Source organism: Malania oleifera, chromosome 2, assembly GCF_029873635.1.
Source record: "Malania oleifera isolate guangnan ecotype guangnan chromosome 2, ASM2987363v1, whole genome shotgun sequence".
NCBI classification, from domain to species: domain Eukaryota; kingdom Viridiplantae; phylum Streptophyta; class Magnoliopsida; order Santalales; family Ximeniaceae; genus Malania; species Malania oleifera.
In genome coordinates this window covers 108270002-108295542 of record NC_080418.1, presented here as the reverse complement: position 1 = coordinate 108295542, position 25541 = coordinate 108270002, and the positions used below count along the sequence as shown (strand labels likewise).

Here is a 25541-nt window from a genome sequence, read left to right as displayed (position 1 = left end):
TGCACGAGACAAGCGATCACAGGCAAGCATAATGCCCTGAACAAGCTCGGCTCATGTCGCCCCCCCCCCCCCAAAAAAAAAACTTATGCGTTCAACTTCTTCATAGACTTTGATGCTAGGTACACATAAACTTTCTCTACAAACGGTTGCATATCATCTGCAAAAACCCAACTGATTTCTTCATTGCCGCCTTTCCACTTCAATAAGAACTCCTACCGCTTCTTCCTTAAGGATGTGAACTTTCTATCTGCAAGGATGTCTTTAATTTCTCGTCTAACGGGTTGCACTGTCTTCAATTTTGCTCTAACTGATTGACTTCTGCTTGGATCTTCGATGTCGGCGTTGAACGGCTTGAGGCAGTTGACGTGAAAGACAGGATGCACTTTCATCCAAGTCGGAGGGTCAATTCTATAAGAGACCTTCCCAACTTTGGACAAGATGGAGACTAGTCCTTTAAATTAACCAGGTTGGTTTGATTCGGCTAGGTTGATCAGGTTGGTTGGTCTTCTTATTTTTATTTTTATTTTAATTTAATTTTCTTTTTAACTAGTTCAAAATTAAGGAAAAATCTATAAAAATGTATTAAAATCAAGAAAAAATTATTTTCATTTTAAAAATATTTTCTGATTTTATAAATTTCTCTTTTTTATTATTATTATTCTTATAAATATTATTATTATTATTACTATTATTATTATTATTATTTCTAAATAATTCAAAAATAAAATAATAGAAAACAAAAAAAAAATATAGTTTATACCTTGGCTTATTCCATTATCTATAATTTTTTTAATCAATATTATTAGTAAATTTTGTCATTTATCATTTTTAATTAAATCATTAGAATTCCATTGAAATGATTGTCAAAAAATTCTCCAAAAGTTTTAGGGTACTTTATAGGGTTTCTATAGTTTCTAGGTTTCCTTTTTGAGATATTTTATTAAATAATTAGAGTTTTAAGCGCATTAAAATCCAAACAATTAAAAAAATAAAAAGTAAAATGTAGAAACATAGAAAACCTTGAAAAGTATATAGGCAAGAAACGATGCAAAAAAAAAAACCATTAGTTAAGCTAAACATAAAGCTTATGATAATTTATATACTAGCCTAGATACAAAAGATGGCAAAAGAGACATATATAAATTTTTTAGAGCTAGAGATAGAAAGTGCAAAGGTTTAGGTAATATAAAATGTATAAAGTATGAGAATGATAATGTCTTGATTAAAAAAGAAGACAAAAAAAAAAAAGCGAAGTAGCAAAATACTTTAATAAGTTGTTTAATGAAAAACAAATTGAAAGTTTGAACTCAAAAGTGGCAAATAAGGAAAAAGACTAAAAATATGAGATTTCTCCGCAAATTAGAGTCAGTGAATTAATACAACATTAAAAAAGATGAAAAGTGGGAAAACTATAGGACCAGATAACATCTCAATTGAAGTTTGGTAATGTTTAGGAGATATTAGAAGTATATGATTAACAAATCTATTCAACACTAATATAAAAGCCAAGAAAATGTTAAGAGGATTGGAGGAAAACAACATTAATACTTAATACCTATATACAAAACAAGGTAATCTTCAAAATTGTAATAACTATCATGAAACTGTGGAAAAGGGTAATTGAACAAAAAAAAAAATTATAAACAAGGGCAAAACTTGCGAGGTCAACGATAGAAGCTTTTCATCTTTTAAGAAAATTCATGAAAAATTTTAAGGAAAAGAAGAGGGACTTGCATATGGTTTTATTGACCTTGAGAAAGCCTATGATAAAGTACCTAGGGAAGTCCTTTGGTGGGTTTTGGAAAAGGAGGGAGTATGCAGCAGATATATTGATGTCATAGGATATGTATGACATAGTAACGCCTAGTGTTAGGACTGAAGGGGGAGAGTCTAGAGAATTTCCAATCACAATAGGGGAACACCAAGGTTCTACTCTGCATCCTTATCTTTCTCTTTAGCGATTATGAGATCACAAGGAATATCCAAAACAAGATCCCCCATGGCGCATATTTTTTCGCAAATGATACTATTCTAATTTATGAAAATAGGATTGTAAATGAATATAAGTTAGAACTATAGAGATCAACTTTAGAGTCTAGAGGACTTAGGGTAAGTAGAAATAAGACTGAATATATGAAATGCAACTTTAGCCACGTAAGGGGGAATATTGGAGATAAGATTAAACTTGATAATCAAGAAATTAATAGCACAAGCAAATTTCGAAACCTTGGATCTATCATGCAAGCTAAAGGAGAGATTGAAGAGGATGAAATATAGAGAGTTACAGTGGGTTGAGTGAAATGGAGGAGTGCATCAGGTGTGCTATGTGATCATAGAATAACCTTAAAATTAGAAAGAGAATTCTTTAGAATGGCTATAAATCCAGCTATTCTATATGGGTCAAAATGTTGAGGAACTAAGAAACAACATATAAAAAAATAAATAAAGGTTTCCGAAGTACAAATACAAAAGTAGATGAGTGATATAACATTAAAAGATAAATTAAGGAACAAAAATATTAACAATAAGTTAGGCTAAAAGATAAGATAAGGGCGGCTTAGATGGTTTTAGCATTTGAAACACAGGTCAAGTAGTGCACCAAAAAGGAGGAATGAGTTAGTTATTATTACTTGTGAAGTGATAGAGGTAGACCTAAAATAACTTGGAATATGATAGTGAGAAAGGATTTAATAACTCTGAAGCTAGTTGAGGAAAATGCCCTTGATCATGTGAATTGCTGGAAAAGGATTCATATAGTTGACCCTACCTAGTAGGACTTAAGGCTTGTTGTTGGAATTCTGCCAATGTACATAAAGGATTGACCTCAATTCCTTTCTTCTTCTTTTTTTAGTTTTTTTTTTTGGTTTAATGGAATTACATACCTCCTTATTGAATAATATTGCTCATGTGAATCTCATGTTTGTGTATGCATAGTCACTTAGTAAGTTGATTTGTTTGCATGTGCTTAACTTGGTCATTTTGACATCACGAGTTGATATGCATGTTTGGTGAGTTTTGTATTCTATCTTTAACCATGACATGGATTATGGTTCTCTTGAAACATATTTGCATGTATAAACTTTGTAGGTTCTTAAAAATACATAACTTAATTAATATGATGACGAAACCCGAAAGTGGCATGATAACGTCCTCTTATGATACTTGAGGCTGCGACGTCCTATACTCCAATGTTCTTAATTGGGATTCAGATGGTCATAAGGGTGGACCAATACTTAAGGGAGGTAACCTAATATCAAAATGAAAAATCAAAGGTCATTCATGATTCACGTTTTAAATTCCAAAATGATTATGGTACTGTTCGTGGAACGAGCGTGTATAGGACACTAGTACCTTACCCTCACATAACTGTACTCTCGAACTTAACTTTGGCACGCAAACCTTAGACTATTGGTTTCTTTGCCCTAAGGATATCTAAGAGGCCAGATAACCAATAGCAATTAATTAGGTGTTCTAACCTCACCTCGGATAAAAATAGGTTAGTAGCAACTCCATTGACTTATTTTAGACCCACATCGTATCCCCATTTGGTATTTCTCATCTCGAGTTCACCATCCAGGTCGAGGCAGTTTAAAAATTCACCTAGCAGGTGGTGGCCCTCTAGCACATTGCGGCACTTACTTTAAGTATTTGCAATAAAAACTTTTTTTAATTGGTTCCAAACAGAGGTCTTAATAAAGAAGCTCATAACTAAGCATTGCAAGCACTCATTGACCAATCTGGCAGCATCTAGAAGCATGTACAGGCATGGAAACATCAACCACAACATCATAACAGTATCGTCATTCAACCATCAGTCACAGGAAGCATCACAACAGCAACAGCAGGACACTAGAAACAGTAAATTTCTATCTTTACATAAGCAAACTACCAGGAGCCACACAGCAGCTACAACAATGGCTCATGGTTGAGATAAAAGGATACGAAACCCTAAACAACTCTCAGGCAAGACAATATATGTGTGTGTGTGTTTATATACTTTGAGTTGACATGGGAGAGAAATAGAGAAAGGAGGAGGGCTGCAACTGCATCAGATTAATCAGGTTTAGAGAAGCTTAGTGCTCTGATACAATGTTGTAGATCTAAAAAAAATTGAAATTTCAACTGATTCAACAAAGAACTTAAGGTTAGACATGGAGAAGAGAAAAGCAGAAGAAAAAAGAAGAAATTAGAGGGAGAAGGCCCATTCAGCAGTCTCCTGGAGCATACAGCCCCAGGCCTGTCCTCTTTATATACTTATGATAAAAATAAAAATAAAAAAATGAAGGGAAAAAATAGCCCCACTCACACCACCTAATTACTAAAGGAAGATATTCTCTATTAACATGGTCTATTCAAACTTTACATGGGCAAGAATTTTTTGTCTCATATAAGATGCTGTAGGTACAATGTCTCACTTGAATTTGCAGAAATCAGAGGTAGTAGTTCAGATATTTAAATGGAAGCATCACAGATTAAATAAAAAGTGCATCTGCATGGTCCACTACCCTTTACATCAAGTAATACCATTCTATAAAATAGAAATTGGAGAATTTATCCAGACTATTTACCAGTTTGCATAATTTGGAAGGGAGAAGAATTTCGCTCAGTAACTAATCAGCAGAAATATATAAAAGCATAGCATCAGAGGAGCAGCCTATAAAATTAACCTTTTTTTTCTTTCCTGGCATGCTTAAGGTACTATTCAAAAGGGCTTGCAAAATTGTGTCCAGATTAGAAACCACTGCAGCACAGCAGAAGATATTACAAATTTTCACAGTTTTGCGTATCATTACTCTGCGCCTGATCATGTTATTCCTTTTTGCCCCTTCCTCCAGAAAATTCCTCACTTATCAAATAAAAAATAGCAAAAAATATGAATCATGATTTATATCACAATGATGATCATACTGAAGCACTTCTGTTCAAACAGTTTAAACCTTGACAGAGACAGATTCAATACAGGAGAAGTATTAACAGAGGTTGCTAGACAATTAGAAAACAAAATACACCATGCACCAGTATACTGCACGGCCTTGTATATGCCAATTTTTGCAAAGCAGTAGTATGAATAATTTAATGACAAGAGCATATAAAAGAGAGGGTACCTGTTCGTCGGGACACTTGCACACTCCAAATAGAAAATGATGAGCAGTAATAACTGCTCAATCCTTGCTGTTGTGTCCCAACAAAAGGTTTTCCTGTAACAGGGATATCACATGCTGCCTTTGCCAAACTGAGGACCCTCAGTGTTCCATCATCAAAGGATAAAATAACACACCTAGTAACAGAAACAGCCAATAAACGAACAGTGATTGGGTGTGGATGGGAGACTAATCAATTATAGAAGCTTGACTTGTGTTTTGCTCCCCTAGAACAGATCAGATAGTACCTTGGATTTGGCAGCCAGTCCAAACTATATATGATCCTCCGGACTGGATTGAGGTCCCATAAGGGTCGGAATGGATCACTGCATGCAACAAGACGAGTTCATACTCAGAATCAGAAAGTAATAAAGCTATACAACAAGAAAACCTGTGGATTAGGTATATACTCTGTAATCTGTATACACCTTTTTGACTCTCAACTGAGGACTCCTAGCTCAGTATTTTCTTTTGCCCTTGAAAATCAACTTAAGTCTAGTGGAGGTAAAAATTGATGTAAAATTAAATATTTTCCAAAAAGTGGCAGTATTTAAGCCAATAACATGTCAACTTTAATTTAGCATTCAAACAAGTTACAAGACTGATGTGGAACAGATTAGAGAATGACCTGCCTATGTGGCTTAACTGGGCAAGGGATAGGAAAAATAAAGGATTTTAGAGTTTCGATTATGGTATTTGTTTGCCATTCAATCACAAGAACTGGAACAGATGGAAAAGGTAGCTGAAAATTTTGAGCAGCAAGAAGACCAGGAGTTTATTTTTTGGGAAAATTGAGGAAATAGGAATGGAACAAAACTAAAAAACAGAAACTGATGGTAGAAACTAGGAAATTCACCCAGATAATAAAGTGATAAAGAAATTTTATTTACAGAGAAAGGGAGAAAACACATCCTCAAAACTGAGAACATAAAAACGAAAAACAGAAAACCAAAGCAACCTGCTCAAGATACCCTTCTTCGAACCCATGCTGTCACAGTTAATGGTGTGAGAGATGTCAATAGTCACCTTTTGACCTAACAACTTTTAACCCAAATGAAGATACAAAAATTCAAGGAAATATAAAGGAAAGTACAACTTTTTCACTGGGCAGTCGACTAGTCCCTTAGAGCGGTCAACTAGCCTTCCCTCCAAAACTAGCTGTTGATGCCACCTACAGACGGTCAATCGGCCTCGAAAGGCAATCGACCAGTCCAGCCATTATTCAATCTTTTGAGTCGCATGCGATTGGTTGGAGATTTTAGGCCAAGAACGTGTCCCATTGATGTCACATGTCAACTTCCGACATTGACAATTAATGATATGTAATTATAGGTAGTTATTTTCAACTTTGAAGAAATTCAAATTCAAAAGAGATTTTTCCTCCGTTCCATTGAAGGTTTATAAAAAGACTTCCTATGGAACACTTTAGGGCACGTCCAAGTGGGGCCAAGGTGACGTTTTAAAGACAAATCATGGGTTTCAAGGGGACTTCCATTTGAAGGAGAGAAAGATGAGAAACTACAATCCACTTCTTTTGAAAGGGACTTTGGGAGTGCGATTTGAAGTGGGGGACCTTCCACTTCATCTACGAAGGGTTTTTCTTCAAAGAGGTCAGTGTCAAACCCTTTACTTCTGTTGACTTTATAGGTCATTCCCGATTTTGATAATAACAAATACTCTTTGTATTTGATGACCTTCAAGTTTGTGTGCAGGATTATATTAACTGGATCATATTGATGGAATGCGGCGACTTGAAGAGAAGCAAAGACCCGACATATTTATTCGTTGTATTTTTCTATTTGGGTCTGTAATTTTAATTAAGAAAAGGTCTGTAATAATCTGCATATCATGCATGTAGCATCTATAAGCTTAAGACCTTAGAGAAACCTTAGAGATCACCCTTCGGTCGACCGACGCCAGGTCTTTTTGGCATACTTAAAAAGGCCTTAGAAAAGACCTTAGGTCCTCCAACAAATGCACAAACAGTCCCCATATCACTTACATAATCAGGGGAATCAATTGGTTTAAAATTGGACTTAAAGAAGCAAAATATGTGAGAGGTCGGGCAACCAAACCCTAGGTGTTCAAAACACCTCAGGCGCCCGAACCGCTGGGAAGTCAGCGAGTTGACCTAGACTCGGGCGACCGAACCAGTAATGAACGTATTGCCCTTGGGCGACCGAATCCCTGACCTGACACCTTTTCACCATCCCGGGCGACCGAACTTAGCGTTCAAAATGGCCTGGGGCAACCGAACACATGAGTTTGGTCAACCAAACTTAGACCCGGGCACCCGAATCGCGGACAGAAAGTTTCTATCTTTTATTCAACCAACCGAACCTGACTTCGGGCACCCGAACCTCAAACCGGGCACCCGAATCTCTCGGATGAAATTAATTTTTACCGAAAATTAAAAGGGATAAACTGGGTTAATTTTTCTAAACTTGTTTTAATCTTTTCTAAGTATCCCCATTGAGTCCCCAACGGTCAAAAATTTCCCCTTGTCTATATATACATGTTCATTTGCTTAGATTAGCAAGGATTAGCAAAAATAATTAAAACCAAATTCTCTCAAAATCAAAAATCCTATTTTAGCCTATACTACTCCCAAACACTCTAGAACTTCATTTTCCTTGATCTTTCAAGTGTTGTAAGTATATTTAGAGTGCTTGTGCTTAATCCTCATTTACTCATACTCTCATTGTTGTGCTTATTGTTTGATTTTATTATTGAGGGTAAAGCTTAAAGTTCTGCCACTGATTTTATTTGATAAATCTTGTGTGGAAAGACTTAAAAGGTTGTGGTTCTTGCATTGTCATTGCAAGACACCTAAGCCTATATTTTGTGTGCAAAATCATTTTTCAATGCTTGCATTCAAACACTCCTTGTGCTTAGTATATTGAGAACATCTTGTTAAGTTTGTTTGAATCATCTTGCTTAGCATATTTGAAACCTTGATCTAATTTTGTGATATTCACATACTGTGTTTCAAATTTTGCTTTGATATACACTCTTGATCTAGATTGATTATCTATACTTATTTGAGTGTTTAGCACACATTAGAGCACCAAGCTTATAGTTCATACATCATTGAGGTGCATTGATTATATTATGCGTAGTGGTACATATCAGCTTATGTAAGAAGCGTTTGTACGTAAAATTTTACATCTGTTGTATTCCAGACGTGGGCCTGAAGAGGGAGACTCGCCCTATTGAATAGTCTTGGATTGGCTTTGACCCGGTTAGGAAAGTTAGGTGCACCATCCTGGTAAGGTGTAGGTTGAGGTCAGTCCTGCTAATTGACCTGGTTGTAACCAGTACCGCTCCACCCGTTAAGTGAGCATTAGTGGAATCCTCGGGCTTGCGAGCTAGAGGCAGGGACGTAGGCAGTATTGGCCAAACCCCGATAACATATCGTGTGTCTGTTTATATTTCCGTACTTTATAGTTACCGCACGTGTATGTTATATTGTGAATGCTGCGCATGATTTAATTTCTGCATATCATTTTCTACGCAATTGTTGTATGATTAGAAAGACCCTAAGTTGTGTTATACGGCTATCTCGTTTAACCTAGGAGATAAATTTTAAAATTCCAATTCACAAACCCCCCCCCCCCCTCTTGGGAATACACCAAAGCTAACAACTTCGTTCATTTCCACACACTTGATTGAATTTAGCATGTTCATGTTTACTTGAATGTTATGAATTGTACCACATGATTTCTTTACTTTCTTATGTCAAAAATGAATGTCAGATGTTGTAGAACATGTTTCTATCATGGTTGCATAGGAAAAAGCATACTAGAATCTCAAAAATTCATGTTTGTATTGAAGTTCATGTTCAGGTGTTTAAACGGCCATTGCAAGCAGTCACCCAGCCTCTCCTTCATTTGAAAATGTAGTTGTTGGCTACAGGCGGTCAACCAGCCCTTGCAAGCAGACGACCGCCAACTCCAAAGAGTGCTTGCACTCTCACTTGATTTCCTTTAGGATTTCAAGTATGTTAGTGCTTCTACACATGGTAGAGCACCTGTAATTAATGTTGATTTATTCTGTCTTTAGAGTTTTCATGGTTTCTCTACAGAAAAAAAAAAAAACTTTGTCATCAAAACAAATGGATTTGCATGATTTTTCTCCAAAATATCAATGATTGTTGCAAAGTTTTCAAATTATTTGGGGTCAAACATCCATGAAGCAACATCTGGGAGCTCTCCAATCTTTTCAAAAGATAGTCAAGTGGGGTTTGTGACTCTCCTTCCAAAAACCCACACTTTTTCAAAATGGTTTTTGTGGTTTTATCCTTAAATAAACCAAAACATCTTTTATAAAATTTAACTTTTAACCATTCATGATGCCGTTATTGAATGAATTAAGAAGCCTCTTTAATAGAAGATAACTCAAGGAATTTTAAGTTGGGTTTTATGGTTTTCCTCCCAAAGAAACAAAATCAAGCAAAATCAAATGTTTTCATAAATAACTTTAAAAAGCTTTTAAACTCAAATTAAAAATGTTTTTTGGAAACTATAGATGGCTTGATTCCTATTTTGAGGATATGTAAGTAGTCTGCTTTGTAGATTCAATCATACCAAACAAAAAACCAAAACACCTCCTTCCTCTCTTCTCCATTTCTTCTTCATTGTTTGTTAATTTGCATATGTTGTATGTTCATTTTGATTAAGCATTAAAGTAGAAGGACCTTCATGAGTTAGTCCTTTCTACAAGTCCTACCAAAGCCTTTTCAAAATGGTAAGGGTTGAACACTTTTTGAAAAGAACAATCAAAAAGGGGAAGCGAAAATGCAAAGGGCGGTCGACCATCTAGTTTTCAAAGTTAATTTCTTCATTTAAAAAAAAAAAAATCTTCAAATGTTTTTTTTTTTTTTTTTCAAAAGTTCATTCAAAATGGGATTGTACACACACACAAGGATAGTAACCATCTAACAGAATGAGTGATTTAGGGTACTGACACTTTGAATTCTAATTAGAATGAATTTAAACTGTTACCTTCCCTATTCAAAATTATACTCCCGGACCTAATCTCTTTTAAAGGCTTTCCTTTATTTTACCTTTTCAAAAATTAAAATAAAGTGGCAACTCCGTTTTCTAAAGTAAAAAGGACAAGTTAAAGGACCAATGGTTTGATACACTATATTTGCTTGATTTCAAAATGGTCACCAAACGTTGGCAACTTGTTGTGAATTATGGCTCACATTCAAAAGGAAAGCATGAATGGAATTTAGAGTACAGCGGTTCAAAGTTGCAGTATTTCAGTTCTGTCTGAAACCGTCGACGAATTTTCTAAACCCGTCAAAGGTTTTGTTCTGGGCAGTGAGACTGAATTCAAAATTTGAAAATGAACGTGAAGTTGGTTGGGTTTTGGGGGGAACCCTCCAAAGGAAACTTTATTTATACACTCGTCTGAGTGTATTGAAAAAAGAAGATCATTGTGAATTGTATTGTATTGTCTCCTTTGACATTTACATAGTGAAAACCTTTTCCAATTGCTCCCGTGGATGTAGGCATTGTCGAACCATGTAAATCTTCACGTTGTTATTCTTGCCTTCAGACATACTGCATGTTTTTTCTATATTTGTCCTTCATTGATTGTTGTATTTAGATTCCGCTGTGCAAATATGAGTTTATACACAACAATTGGTATCAGAGCTTTGTTGTTATGGCATCGGGCACTTCATCTGCAAAATTTGACTTTGTCAAATTTGATGGAACCAGAAACTTTGGTTTATGGCAGAGGAGAGTGAAAGATTTGCTTGTGCAGCAAGGGATGGTGAAGGCCTTATATGGTATTCAACCGAAAGGTATGGATGAGGCTAATTGGAAAGAATTAGAGGGAAAGGTTGTTGCTACAATACGATTGTGTTTGGCCGACAAAGTGCTTTATCACGTCATGGAGGAAGAATCTTCTGCGGTTGTTTGGCAAAAGCTTGAAAGCCAGTATATGTCCAAATCCCTTGCTAACAAATTATTTCTTAAGTAGCGTCTTTATTGGCTTAAGATGGTGGATGGTTCAACCTTAAACCAACACATCAATGCATTTAATCAAATCATAAGTGATTTAACGTAGGTTGATGTGAAATTTGAAGAGGATGATAAGGCGTTGATGCTACTGAATTCCTTGCCCGCGACTCACACATATGAGAACTTAGTTACCACTCTTACATGGGGGAAAGAGACCCTAAACTTGGAAGAGGTGACAAGTGCTTTGTTGGGATTTCATCAAAGGATGAAAATCTGTGATGAAAATTCAAACGAAGAAGGACTTGTGGTGAAAGGTAACCATAATTGTGGGAAAGGAAAATTCAGAAATGGATCGAGTCAAAAATCCTGAACTCAATCCAAGAAGAAAAAGGATATCCGATCTTACAAGTGTGGTAAAAAGGGGCACATTAAACCGGAGTGTCAAGATTGGAAGAAAAGAAATGCTGAAAAGCATGAAGGAACTTCAAAATCAGCAAATGCAGTTCAAGAAGAAAATTCAATTTGCAGTGATGGTGACGTACTTTTAGTTTCATCGGGGTTGGATCGCCTCACGGACTCATGGATTCTAGACTCGACATGTTCTTACTATATGAGTTCAAATAAGGAGTGGTTCAGCACTTACAGGTTGGTAAATTCAGGTTCAGTTCTTATGAGCAATGATGTCTCTTGTAAAATCATTGGCATAGGAAGTGCTAGAATTAATAAAATGTTTGATGGTGCTGTGAGAACCTTGAATAATGTAAGACACATACCGAACCTAAAGAAGAGTCTCATTTCACTTGGCACTTTGGATTGCAATGGGTTCAATTATAAGTCCGAAGGGGGGATTATGAAGGTGTGCAAAGGTAATCTAACAGTGATGAAAGAGCAAAAGTTAGATGGAAATATTTATACACTGCAGGGAACTACTGTTATAGGTGGAGCTACAACTATAGATTATGAATTTGATGAAACCGTTTTGAGACATATGCGGCTTGGGCATATGGGTGAACATGGTATGAAAGAACATCACAAGAAGAAACTCTTGAAAGATTTGAAAACATGTAAGCTGAATTTTTGCAAATTTTGTGTTCTTGGAAAGCAATATAGGGCGCAATTTAAATCAACTATTCACAAAACGGAAGGCATTCTTGATTACATTCATTCTAATGCTTGGGGGCCTGTTAAAGTGGCATCACGGGAAGGACATATTTATTTTGTGAGCTTTGTTGACGACTACTCACGAAAATTCTAGGTATACTTCATGTGGCACAAGTTTGATACGTTTGCCGGGTTTAAATTGTGGAAAGCTAAAGTGGAAAACCAGACTGGGAGGAGAATAAATGCCTCAAGTCATACAATGGCACCGAGTACGCTGATTCTAGGTTCATGGAGTTTTGTGAGCAGCAAGGGATTAAGAGACATTTCACTGTTCACCGGACACCTTAGCAAAACGGTGTGGCTAAAAGGATGAACCGAACTCTAGCTGAAAGAGCTTGGTGTCTTAGGCTTAATGCAGGGCTATCGAAGAACTTCTGGATTGAGGCAGTTAGTATGGCTTGTTTCTTGGTAAACCGATCACTAAGCGCATCATTTAGATGTGAAAGAAGAAGGAGAGGTATGCACGGGAAATGCAGTAGACTATTCCGGATTGAAAGTATTCAGCTGTCCAGCCTATGTTCACGTATCTAGTGAGGAGAGATCGAAGCTTGACACAAAGTCTAGACGCTGCATCTTTTTGGAATAACAAAAGAGTGTGAAGGGGTTCAAGCTCTAGTATCCAATGGCAAACAAGGTGGTGATCAGTAGGGATGTAGTTTTTGATGAGAAAGTTATGGTGAAGCGTACTCAAGTTGATGATGAAAAGAATCAAAAGCCTGAAAACTAGAGCAAAGACGAACATGTTGTGCAGGTGGAGTTAGAAACTCAGGGCAATGATAATGATCTTGGTCCTCCGGTTGCAAGGGGTTCTAACTCGGGAAACCAGCAAGTCGACAATATTCCTATACAGAGATCCAAATGCACTATCACACCACCGCCAAGGTATGGATTTGAAGAGTTAGTATCTTATGCTTCCATTACTAGTTGCAATGATCCAACTAGGCAGTGCACAGCCAAGAGAAATGTAGGTGGATGGGTGCTATGATTGAGGAAATGGAATCGCTACATAAAAATCAAACTTGGGAGTTGGTGGAGCTTCAAAATGGGAAGCGGGCAATAGATTGCAAATTGCCATGTAGGAAGAAGGAAGCAATTTCAGAAAAGGAATGAGAGAAATTCAAGGCACGGTTAGTGGCAAAAGGGTACTCACAGAAAAATGGAATAAATTATGATGAAATATTTTCACCTGTGGTCCGACACACTTCCATCAGGGTAGTGTTGGGGTTAGTAGCTCATTATTATCTGCATTTGGAACAAATGGATGTGAAGACGACATTTCTTCATGGTGACTTAGAGGAACAAATTTATATGGTACATCTGGAGGGATTCAGTGAACCAGGACAAGAGCATTCAGTTTGCAAATTGAAGAAATCTCTTTACGGGCTAAAACAGTCTCCAAGGCAATGGTACAAAAGATTTGATTCCTATATGATCAGGATAGGCTACAGAAGATGTGAGTATGACTGTTGCGTGCATGTGAAGAAGCTTGATTATGGTTCTCTTATTTTTTTATTACTGTATTTCAATGACATGTTAATAGCTGCGAAGGATTTAACTAAGGTAAATCAATTAAAGAGTCTGTTGCACAAAGAGTTTGACATGAAAGATCTTGGTCTAGCCAAGAAGATACTTGGGATGGAGATTCGATAGGACAAAAATGCAGGGAGGTTGTGGTTATCTCAAAGTGGTTATGTGGAGAAGGTGTTGGAAAGGTTCAACATGGTTGATGCTAAACCGGTATGTACACCTCTAGCGAGTCACTTTAAATTGTCTACTGTTGAATGCCCAAGTACGGATGATGATATCTAGGACAGGTCAAAGGTCGCTATGCTAACGCCATGGGGAGTTTAATGTACGTCATGATGTATACAAGACTAGACTTGGCACATGCAGTGAGTATGGTAAATAAGTCTCTCTCTAATCCGGGTAGACAACATTGGGAAGTCGTCAAATGGATTTTCAGATACTTATGGGATACTTCTAGTTATGGCATCATGTTCGATAAGCAACAGGATAGTCCATCAGTTGTAGGGTTTGTTGATGCTGATTATGCAGGGGATATGGATGACAAAAGGTCTACAACGGGTTGTGTATTTACCCTTGTGGGAGGACCTATATGTTGGAGGTCTATGGTACAATCCTTGGTAGCATTGTCTACAACAAAATCTAAATACATGGCAGTTGCCGAAGCTGCAAAAGAAGCCTTATGGCTTACCAATTTGGTCAAAGAGCTCGATATACAGCAAAGTGGGGTTGTGCTACGTTGTGACAATCAAAGCACTATCTACTTGGCTAAAAATCAAGTGTCCCATGCTAGAACCAAGCATATTGATGCAAGGTTCGACACGGTCTGAGAATTGATTACTTCAGGCGAACTTGTATTAGAGAAGGTTCACACATCTGAAAACACAGTGGACATTTTGACAAAAGCAATTACTACTGAAAAGTTCAAGCATTGCTCGAACTTGATTCATGTCTCCAAGTGCTAAAAGGGGGACGGACCCAACCTAATGTTCCAAGTTCAAGGTGGAGCATCGGGTTTATGTTTTTCGGTTTCTCCTAAGGGGCGTATGTTTGCCAAGGTGAAGTTTGTTGTGAATTATGACTCACATTCAAAAGGAAAGCATGAATGGAATTCAGAGTGCAGCAGTTCAACAGTTGCAGTATTTCAGTTTTGTCTAAAACCGTCGACAACTTTGTTCTGGGCAGCAGGATTAAATTCAAAATTTGAAAATGAATATTAAGTTGGCTGGGTTTTGGTGGGGAACCTCTGAAGGAAACTTTATTTATACACTTGTCTTAGTGTATTGAAAAAAGAAGATCATTGTGAATTGTATTGTATTGTCTCCTTTGACATTTGCATAGTGAAAACCTTTGCCGATTGCTCCCGTGGAAGTAGGCATTGTCGAACCACATAAATCGTGTTATTATTCTTGCTTTCAGATATATTGCGTGTGTTTTCTATTTTTGTCCTTCATTGATTGTTGTATTTAGATCCCGCTGTGCAAATACGAGTTTATACACAATATAACCCAAACGGGTCATCAAAACCCGATGTCAAAAACAGATATTCCCTAACATCCAACAATTTTGCAGGAATCTAAGTTGAGAAATAAGTTCTTAAAAAGGTTAAGAATGCAAGACATATAATCTATAGTGCTTAATTCCTTTTTTCTTTTAGTAAGGCATAGTTATTAATTCTTAAATGCTCCAGTTATATAATTGCCAAATTTGCATAGAGCATCTAGATATGCTAGCTTATGATATGCCTACCTTCTTAGAGTGACTAATTGTCACTTGTGTAGGGAACACTAAGACAAACACGAAGGTGCTTTTTAAGAACAAGTACGCTAAGCACGACAAAAATAAGAACAGCGAGACAAAATTAAGAATACCTAAAGAAATTTTATTGCTCATCAGTTATTCTAAGTTTACAATAGATTGGATTAACTCAAATATATATATATAGTGGGTGTACAACATGGGATCTATAATTAGTAAAGATTGCGTCATTATAATGCAACTCTAAGAAGTCCTTGGCTAAGGGGAGAAATGAGGATTAGAAAGAAATTTATTGGATCATTTATTGAGACATATTCATATAGTTAGAAGAAATGCCTATGATCTAGGGATTTAACCGTAGTTCCATACCTTAATGTCATGTTTAGGGGCATTAGTTGACATAGATATATATCACATGGAGACTATAACTGAATTAGAAGGTGGATTTTGCCACAATTTGCAAGGTGTCACTCATGGATAATGGACATCCTAAAGAACATCCTTTCCAAAAATTAGAAGGTCACCTAATTCAATCTAAATAGAGAAAGTTCTAATTGAGATATTAGTCTGACTACCAACAATTCAAATGAACCTAAGGGGTAAAAAATAATAGGGGTAAAATGTAATTAAGAAGAAAATAGAGGCTATTGAATCAAATACATAATAGAGAGAATAAAGTGAAAATATTAAGAATATTGGAGCATAAACTTCGCAGATTTCTCTCTAACTATTAATTGAGACATTACCCCGATTACTAAATTTGAAAGAACCTAAAAGGTCACACTTTATGGGGTAAAATGTAGGTAGGAATAAGACTAGGGTCTCTAACCGAAACATTATTCTGATAACTACATTATAATGAATCTAAAAAATACACATGATAGCAATAAAAGATAACTAAGAAGGAAACAAAGGCTTATTGCATGAGATGCATGATAGAGGGAATAAACTGAAAATATGAAGAATACTTTAGCAAACCCTACCAGGAGTAAGACTCCAATCCCCAAGTATAACAAAAAGTTGGTACGATCAACCCCGCACCCCCTCCCCCAAGTTTTGTAATAAAAAAATGAATGGATCTATAGTTCGTAAGCATGAATTTCTTTTTCGTAAATTTTGCATGCTCAATATTCTTTCAAATGGGGCACATCAAATTATAAAGTTCACTTTTCCCACTCTTACTTCATCCACTTCCCAACCCTCAGCCCTCCTCCCCCACCCACAGTTGGGAAAAAAAATATTCAACCTAAATTCATTACCTTTAGACAGCCAAATTCAAACACATTTTTTATCCACAAATCATTGAGGCTCAATGTTTTCTTCATTCACCCACTGTCTAGATAAATGGGTGTTGGTGAAAAAAATACCATCACCATTTATACCATAATCTTGATTCCTATGAGTCTGACCAGAGCCCTCAACAAATTAGCCCCTATCCCAATTAGTAGAAAAAATGCAAACCATGTCCTAATTCACATAAGGGGTTTTTGATGCATTAAAAGCACCCTCCAAAGACAAATACAAATTATTTACATACTAAACACAAGTTTTGTCCAATAAAAAAAAAACCCAAACTCTGACTCATCTCGCTTCTTTCCTAACAACTCCGTCACCACCAAAACCCATGCCTAAAACCAGATCACACTCAAGAGAAAGGCTCCCATCTCCATTTACCGTAAGAAAATCTTTTTCCCCGCTCTGTTCAACATAATCACTTATTTCCATAAAAATTTATGCATTCCAATACTCATTGGAATAGTCCTCATAATAGCATCTTCTGTACCCAAACAGTTAACTTCTGAACAACCACCAATCTTCAAAGCAATGTCCTAGGGATTCTTTTGTATAACTGCCATTATCTGACCATCCACTACAACAAGATTCACTTGACACTTCCTGAAATCACCAAGACCAGAGTCTCCTCATATGTGCAAACATCCTTTTTCCTCAGAGAATCCATTTGTCCAGTAGGCGACTGTTGCTCAAACCAGTATCATTTGATACTTTCTGTCGAAGAATTCCATCACCATCATCATTGTTTTGTTTTCAAACGCAAGGGATGCGAAAACATTGCCCTTGGGCTTCTTACCAATTTGGATTGGCTCAAATGTGCTTTATTTACATCTTGGAATTCGAAAGCTTCTTGGGCTGGAAAAAAATTAATAATTTCATTGGCAGGAACAAGATTAGCATAGGCATTAACACTAGTAACTCTTTGTTGGGCTTTGCCACTTGTAAAAGGATCATAGAATTTAGCCCAAATACAACAGTATTAACAACATTGGGAGCATTCACGAGACTTTCACTACATCATCCATCGTGTAATCCAAATCTCAGTCAATATATCAACTTCGAAATTAGCTTTCTGTCACTCTGCAACAGTTTCAAAGCCTCCACAAACTGTCTCTCATAGTTCCCTTTCAAACCCCAAGGAACATAAATTGAATCGCTTATCCCATTCATACACAATTGCACATATATTAACTTTCCCTTGCCAGTAGATCTAACTAATATCAATACGAAAACCTCCTGTGTCTCCTACAAATCCATGCTTCTGAAAACTGACTCATTGCAACAATTTTGCAGAGATTGCTCTCTGCTGTGCCAATTTTTACCACTTTCCAGATCAAAACGAAAAACTCAGGTCATTTGTTTCATCTTCCCCAACTCACCTGCCTCCAACCCAACCCCAGCTGTGGCTACCTGACACTGGCTGCACTACCATGGCTGTGTGTCCATCATTGCACCTGTCCCACTGCCTTATCACTGCACCTCCACCAAGCAGCTCTGTCCCTCTTGATGCCAGCGCATTCTATGCCTCTTTCATTGGGCGTAGGATCTCCTATGGGTTCTTGTTCTACATAGATCTCATTATTCTTGCCTTCTCTATTTCCTGCTAAGTTATTGTCCTTGGTCCCTGAGTGTTTTTTTATTTCATTTTCAGACAAAGATAACAATTTTTTTCCCCTCGTTCATTTTTCCAGGTCTTGTTCTTTTTATTCTTCTGTTTTTATATGAAGATCTTGTAGGATTTTTATTACAATTGAGAACATTTTAAACTTTTTTCTGGTCTGAAAACATTTACAACATGTTTAGAACTTGGTAGCTATTAAGAAAAGGAAAGGAAAATAGATTCCAGCTTTTCATTTTTGGTTATCAAGGAATGTGAGAAGGAAATACACACACACACGCGCACATAATCAATGAACAAAAATTTGATTTTACACATCCTTAACATTTAATTTTTCTTAATTCTTAATTATATTATAACAATTTTAACAGCATTTGATATAGAGAGAAAATAAATGGAAAATGAATTTCCTTTTTATTTTCCTTTCCCCAAATAAAATCCTTGATCAAAACTATCTCTTAAGGATGTGTTTAGGTGTGAAAAATAGTTCTCCTTTATATTTAGTTTTCCAAATAATTACAAAAAACTCAACTTACTTTTCACTTTTGCAATATTTTTTTTTTTTTTTTAAATGGAAAACAATAAAATTTGGCACTATTCACTAGTGGAAAATAGTTTTATTTCTCATTTCCAATTTTCTAAGTTTGTATAGGAAAGTTGGAAGGCACTTTTTATTGTTTTCTAAATTTTTAATTTCTTATATAATTTTTGGAAAATAGGAAAGCAATGTGAGATTTTGTAATTATTTGGAAATCTAGAAATGAAAAAATGAATGTTATTTCTGCAACTAAACAAATCATTACTTTTCTATTTTTTTTTAAATAACAAAAGAAGATATCATTAATAGACAAAGAATTTACAAGAGTAAGATTGAGATATCTCTCAAGACAAATTGAGACATTCTAAAACTAAACAAATAAAAATACCCAAGAGAAAAGAGATTATCAAGTCAGCATGTTCCTCCAATATCTTTGACACTCCTGGAAGCTTACAAAATCCGTAACGGACACCACAGCGAGGCCAAGTAAACTTTTTCCTAAACCAGCATCTAAATTAATTTTTTCCCAGAAAATATTTGAGTATTGTGTTCCATCCAAAAACCCCATAATACTGCAAAAAAAGCACACTTCTAAAGTTGTCCTATCCTTCCTTCTACCATGCCTACAAAGGATATACCTAAAACATCTTCCACCAAAGGAGGACAAACCCAGCTTCCTCCCATGACGCCAAAAAGCATATTCCATATACCCCAAGAAGATTCACATTGCAAAAGAAGGTTAGAAGTTGTCTCAGAGTTCTTATAACAAAGCATGCATTCATCGGGAGAAAGAGCCTTCATAGGTCTCCTAATTTGCAAAAAATTATTAGTATGTATCTTATTAAGCACAACCAAGCAAGTGAAAGCCTTTATTTTTGGGGGGAACCTTAGCCTTCCAAATAGTATAGAGCAGGAAAGAAGAGTTGGAACAAATCAAAAAATCAAAATAAAAGATTTGCAAGAAAACGCTCCTAACTAGTCCAAAGACCAAAAACAAATTTCCCTCTTTGAAGAAAGGTTACTCCCATCCAATAAAGATAACAAATATGACAATTCCACCATCTCCCTATCGTTAGGAGGTCTCGTAAAGTGGAGATTCTGAAAAACCAAAGGACCGCTCAAGTCACCAACAAAATAAGAAATGGCTTTAGTTTGCTTAGAACTTGGATAAAAGAGACGAGGGAAAGAGGTGGAAAATGGTGCATTTCCCAGCCAAGGGACTCTCCAAAAATGAATATGAGAACCCCTTCTCACCTCAAGTTTAGTGTGAAGGGCTCATGGACTCCCTAAAGAGCATCTTAAATTAGCATTGATATCCCACCCTTTCTCATCCATCCCAAACTTACTTCTTATTACTTTATGCCAAAGGACGATTCTTCTAGTGGGAAGTGTCATAGCCATTTAGCTAGAAGAGCAGTGTTTTTAGAAACCAGCTTACCAAGACCCAAATCTCATCCCCACCCCCCCACCCCCCTTTTAGATCTACAAACCTTAGTCAGCTCACTAAATGGTCCCTTTACTCTTCCCCACCCCACCCCCCCAAGCAGACTACAAAAACTCTCTCATAATTCTCTCAAGCTCGCTAGCAATCCCCTCTGGAATCTCAAAAACAGACAAGAAATATGATGGGATGCTAGCAAGACAAGTCTGAATCAAAGTTATTCAACCCCCATGAGAGAAGAGCGCTCCTTTCCAACCATCTAATCTCTTGGTCACCCTTTCCACTATCAGGTTCCCAAAATCTGCCGCTTTAGGGTTACCCCACAAAGGAACACCTAAGTAAGTCAAAGGCCATTCCATAATACCACACCCGACTTCATTAGCCCACTCCCTAACATGCTTGACTAGGACATTCATAGCCGCTAAACTGCTCTTCCCCATATTAAGTTTAAGCCTGGACACCCTCTCAAAAATATGAAGAATACCCAAGATTCTCCTAAAAGAAAGACTGATCATCTAAAAAAAAGATGGTGTCATCAGCAAATTGGAGATGAGAAACCAACACACCCTCTCTCCCCACTTCTTGGCCTCTAACCAAACCCCTCTCCATCGCCCTATCCGCCATCCTACTCAAAAAATCTACTACAAGGACAAACAAAAAAGGGGATAGAGGATCTCCTTGTCTAATACCCCTAGAAGCACCAAACCAAGATTTAGGCTCACCATTCACAATTACCAAAAACCACACATTAGACAAACAACCCCTGATCCAAAGATGCAAATGCACACCAAAACCCTTTCTCACAAAAACTCTATCCAAGAAACTCCAACTCACTCTATCATGTAAGTTTTCTCAAAATCTAGTTTAAAAATGAAACCCCTCTACTTATTCCTACAAATATCCTCCACTACCTCATTAGCAATCAAAATAGCATCCACTATCTTCCTCCCACCCCCCAAATGCGCTTTAAGCGCTAAAGATGGTATCAACAAGCACCACACTCGACCTATTAGCTAAGACTTTAGTGATAATCTTATACATACTAGAGACAAGACTAATAGGTCTAAAATCCACCCCTTTAATAGAATTTGACTTCTTTGGCTCTAAGGCTATAAAGGAGGAATTAATGCTCTCACTAAGAACTCCATTTTCAAAGAAAATCCTTTACTATTTCCCAACAATCTTGAAAGAACACAATGTTAAAACCATTTGGTCTTGGAGCTTTATCCCTCTCCATCCCAAAAACCATCCCCCTAACTTCCTCCTCATAAAAAGGTCTTTCTAACCAACACATCTGATTAGCAAATATAAGGTTCCAATCTAAGACTTCTATCATCGGCCTACAATGATCCTACTCCAAATACAAATTCTGGAAAAAATTTGTGATAATAGAAGCAATCTAGCATTGGTTATAAGACCCTATCCCAACCCTCATATCTATGTATCTAACTCCTCAATCAAACTCTTACTTCTTTTCCCATTAGCTAGCCTATGAAAGAAAGAAGAGTTCTAGTCACCATACTCAACCCATCTGAATTTATTCTTTTTGTCTCCAACTCCTCATTTCTTGAAACCTCTTCTAGCTCGTTTTTCAAGGAAAATCTTCTAATCTCCTCACTATCTTGAAGATTACAATCCTACTCTTTCCTATCTGGAGATGTTAACTCACTCAAGATGTTAGATTTTCTAATTTTGACATCACCAAACACCTCCTTATTCCAAACTTTTAACCTCTCCTTCAAGTGTTTCAACTTTCTCATGAATCAAAATCCTCCCCAACCCTTTTCCAGTTCTTCTCCCTAAGAATCCCTAACCAAAGGCTTGAAGGACGCATGATCTAGCCACATATTCTCAAAACTAAAAGGCGTAGGACACCAAGACACCTTTTTCTAGATTCCAACAAAATTGGAAAATGGTTAGATGTAGTCCTAGGGAGAACACTATGAGAAAGGTTCAGAAATTCGTCCTCCCACCTGCTGCAAAACAAAAACCTATCTAGTCTACCATCCACCACTCTAGCCCCACCCCCCCCCCCCCCCCCACCTAATAGACCAAGTGAACAAAGCATTCCCCAACGAAATATCTCTTAACCCACAATCCTTGATAAACAAATCAGAATTTGGTATGCTAGCTGTAACTCTTACAACCCCTTGCTCCTCACTAGAAATCTCATTACATTATAATCATCTCCCACAATCCACCTAGGGGAGCAAAAACCAAAAGCATAACACGGCTCCTCCCAAAAAGAACTCCTAAGAGCTGGTCTAGTAGGCCTCTACACAAAGGATACCCACCACTGACCTCTCCCTCTCACTTCAAATAACATAGAAAGGGAGAAAAAACCCAAAAACTGTCAAATTTGGAGATATTTTGAGAATCCCATATAACTAAGGTACCACCTGAAGAACCGCACAAGGGTAAGAATTCCCACTCCCTACAGCATCCCCCCTCCCCCAAATACTCCCCCAATTAACCTCTTCTAGTTTACTCTCCTGGATAAGGACAATATCTAATGAGTATTTGTCCAGGACTTCCTTTATCAAACTCCTCTTCCTAAATCCCCCTAGTCCTCTAACATTCCAACTAACATGCTTCATAATGTAACTCGCTTACGCCCTTTACTAGCCCATTTTCTGCACTCATAATTAATCGAAGAAACCAGATTTTTAAGCTCTTTCTGGACTTTCTTTTTGCTCCTCTCATATGTCCTATGACTTAGGCCCACCTTCACCGAATTCCATGTAGGATCTACTAGCTCCAATCCTACATCCCTGAGGGGTTTTAGTGCGTCTCTCACCACCCTCACAACTAAATCCACAACTCTTCCTCCTATTAGAGTCCTCCTTAAGGCATAAATTTTCTAAGGAATGGGTTGGGTAGGAATAGGTAGAATACCTTTGCTAATTCTAGACAAACAAGGGTCCTCCAAGAGAAGATCTCCCTTCCAACCCCTGCCCCCCAAAAACATCACAAGAAGAACTAATAGAATTATCCACAGGAGAAAAAATGAGCCCAAGGCCAGTATTAGAAGGCACAGGCCCCTCAGCATTTACGACTTTCAAGTGATCAAAATTGTAATTAATGAGATTAATACCTGCTTGATCATTTTCAGGATACGGTTAAAGCAATTCTTTCCAGCTGCTGTGATACCATTACTGACTTGACATTCTTAGCCATCTACTCCCCTTCAATCTCTTTAACTTGCCGATTGACCTAAATAGGTAATTCTATACTCTGTTTCCTAAGAGGTAACCTCCTGCCTCAAGTTTTCACCTCCATAACATTCCAGGCATTCAGAAATCTCTGATTTTTCCAAAGCTACCAGTCTTCCAATTCAGTGTCAAACTCTTGCAAAATGCATCTCTGTTTGGCCCCACAAAGTTTTGCTGTATTTTCCACTATTTTGAAGGAAATCACTCTTTTAACCCCTGCTTCCATGTCTGAAAACACTAAATTTTTTTTTCTGCCGCCCTCTCTCCATAATGTGAGAGATCAGCATCAAGCTTTTCTTTTGCTTGCAATACTGACTGTGAGTCTCCCTTGTTGGACGGAAAACAGCAAGATTCCATCTTGTCAGCAACTGGTGCCTTCAGAAAGTGAGATTCATGTTTTTCAAATGAATCTGATTCTGCAATCTGTCGCTTGCCCAAAAATATCATATTATTGTGACTTTCCCTGTATGCACTTCCTTCTTCCACCTTCCCTTGAGTCTTTAGCAAACCCCTGGGCTCCATCTCACTTAGGACCAACTCTCTTGAACCCCCCTCCAGTTAAACGAGACCGCTCAGTCATTCCTGGGATCTTATGCAACCTGGATTTTTCTTTGTTTACGTCGTCCTGGCCAAAAGAAGTGACATAAAACTGTTTGTCCACTTTCACAATTCTTGGCCCACTTATCGATGAACAAATTTCGAAAATTTGAAAAGTAAGCTAGTCTTTTTATAAGTTTGTCTAAAAATGAAAACTGAAATTGTTTCTCCACAACCTCCTTCAACAACAGCTGCGGTCTCAACCTGCTGACCCGCCCAATCCACCAAACAGCTTGAATATTGGATAACTGCTTAATCCATTAATCATCTAACTGACTTTACTCAAGCTGATTCTAGTGGTTTTAGGATGTTAATCAGGTAGACTCAGTAAGGCAGTTCAAGATAACTGACAGGTCATTTTGGATGTTAAATTGTCAAAAAACAAACTCTATCCGACAAGTGAACACCCTGAATCTTCTGAGTACATCATGCAAAACAAAATCCAAATAAAGTTTTCAAGAATAGCCTATACTGCCTTGAAGAAAGATAGACCACAGCTTTTAAGTTTGAGAATACAGAGCAATGAAAGTTTTGAAAAACTTAAATAACTGCTCACACCTATGTCACGAGACAGAAATATGTCCTATGATTATGGTCACAAATAGAACTAAAAATCCTAGACAGAACTCTAATTTGTGATATTTATGAAGTCAAATTCTAACACCATCACTCCTTCCCCAAAAATCAACCATTCCATTGGAACATATAAATCCACATTCAGTGCAATGAATAACAGCTCCTTGAAAGAGTAATCACAGTATTTTAGCTTTCATGCAGCCTATACAATGCTTACATTATCAGACCAGAACTCAAACAGGATGAACAAACTCTTGCAAAGAGAGTTATCACAAATTCATCATAACTCTAGAGCCAACAGCCAGGACTTCCCCTTCTAGATTAACACTGTTAAGAGGACTACTTTACTGAAATGCTTAAGCTGTTAAGTTGTGGACCAACAACGTATATCAAGCTTCAACATTTCCCTGCACATGCAGGATGAACAAAAGATAAATTGACCCCCATTACAGGGAATACAATAATTTTTAACTACCACACTATAAAACATGGGCAACAAGACTAGAACCCAAGATGTCATGGCGACCATGGCTCTGATACCATGTTAAGCAACCACTTTCCTAAAAGCTTAAGCTGTTAAATTGAGAGCCAACAATACGTATCAAATTTCAACAAACACAAATTGCATCTCAAATTCAACACCAGTAGTAGACCATTGATTTGCCAAGCAGATAGAGATCTCCCTTATCCTCGTGTTATCAACATTA

General features: G+C 37.1%; 1 protein-coding gene across 3 annotated transcripts in view; it reads right to left on the bottom strand.

The window, feature by feature from the left end:
- Positions 1-25541, bottom strand: part of LOC131149023 (uncharacterized) — a 106512-nt gene that overhangs the window by 21278 nt on the left and 59693 nt on the right. For all 3 annotated transcript variants that reach the window (XM_058099059.1, XM_058099060.1, XM_058099061.1), the window contains 2 exons: positions 5390-5467; positions 5106-5278 (listed from right to left, as the gene is read on the bottom strand). In XM_058099059.1, coding sequence (XP_057955042.1) covers positions 5106-5278; positions 5390-5467 — 251 coding nt within the window. The remainder of the gene's footprint in view (positions 1-5105; positions 5279-5389; positions 5468-25541) is intronic.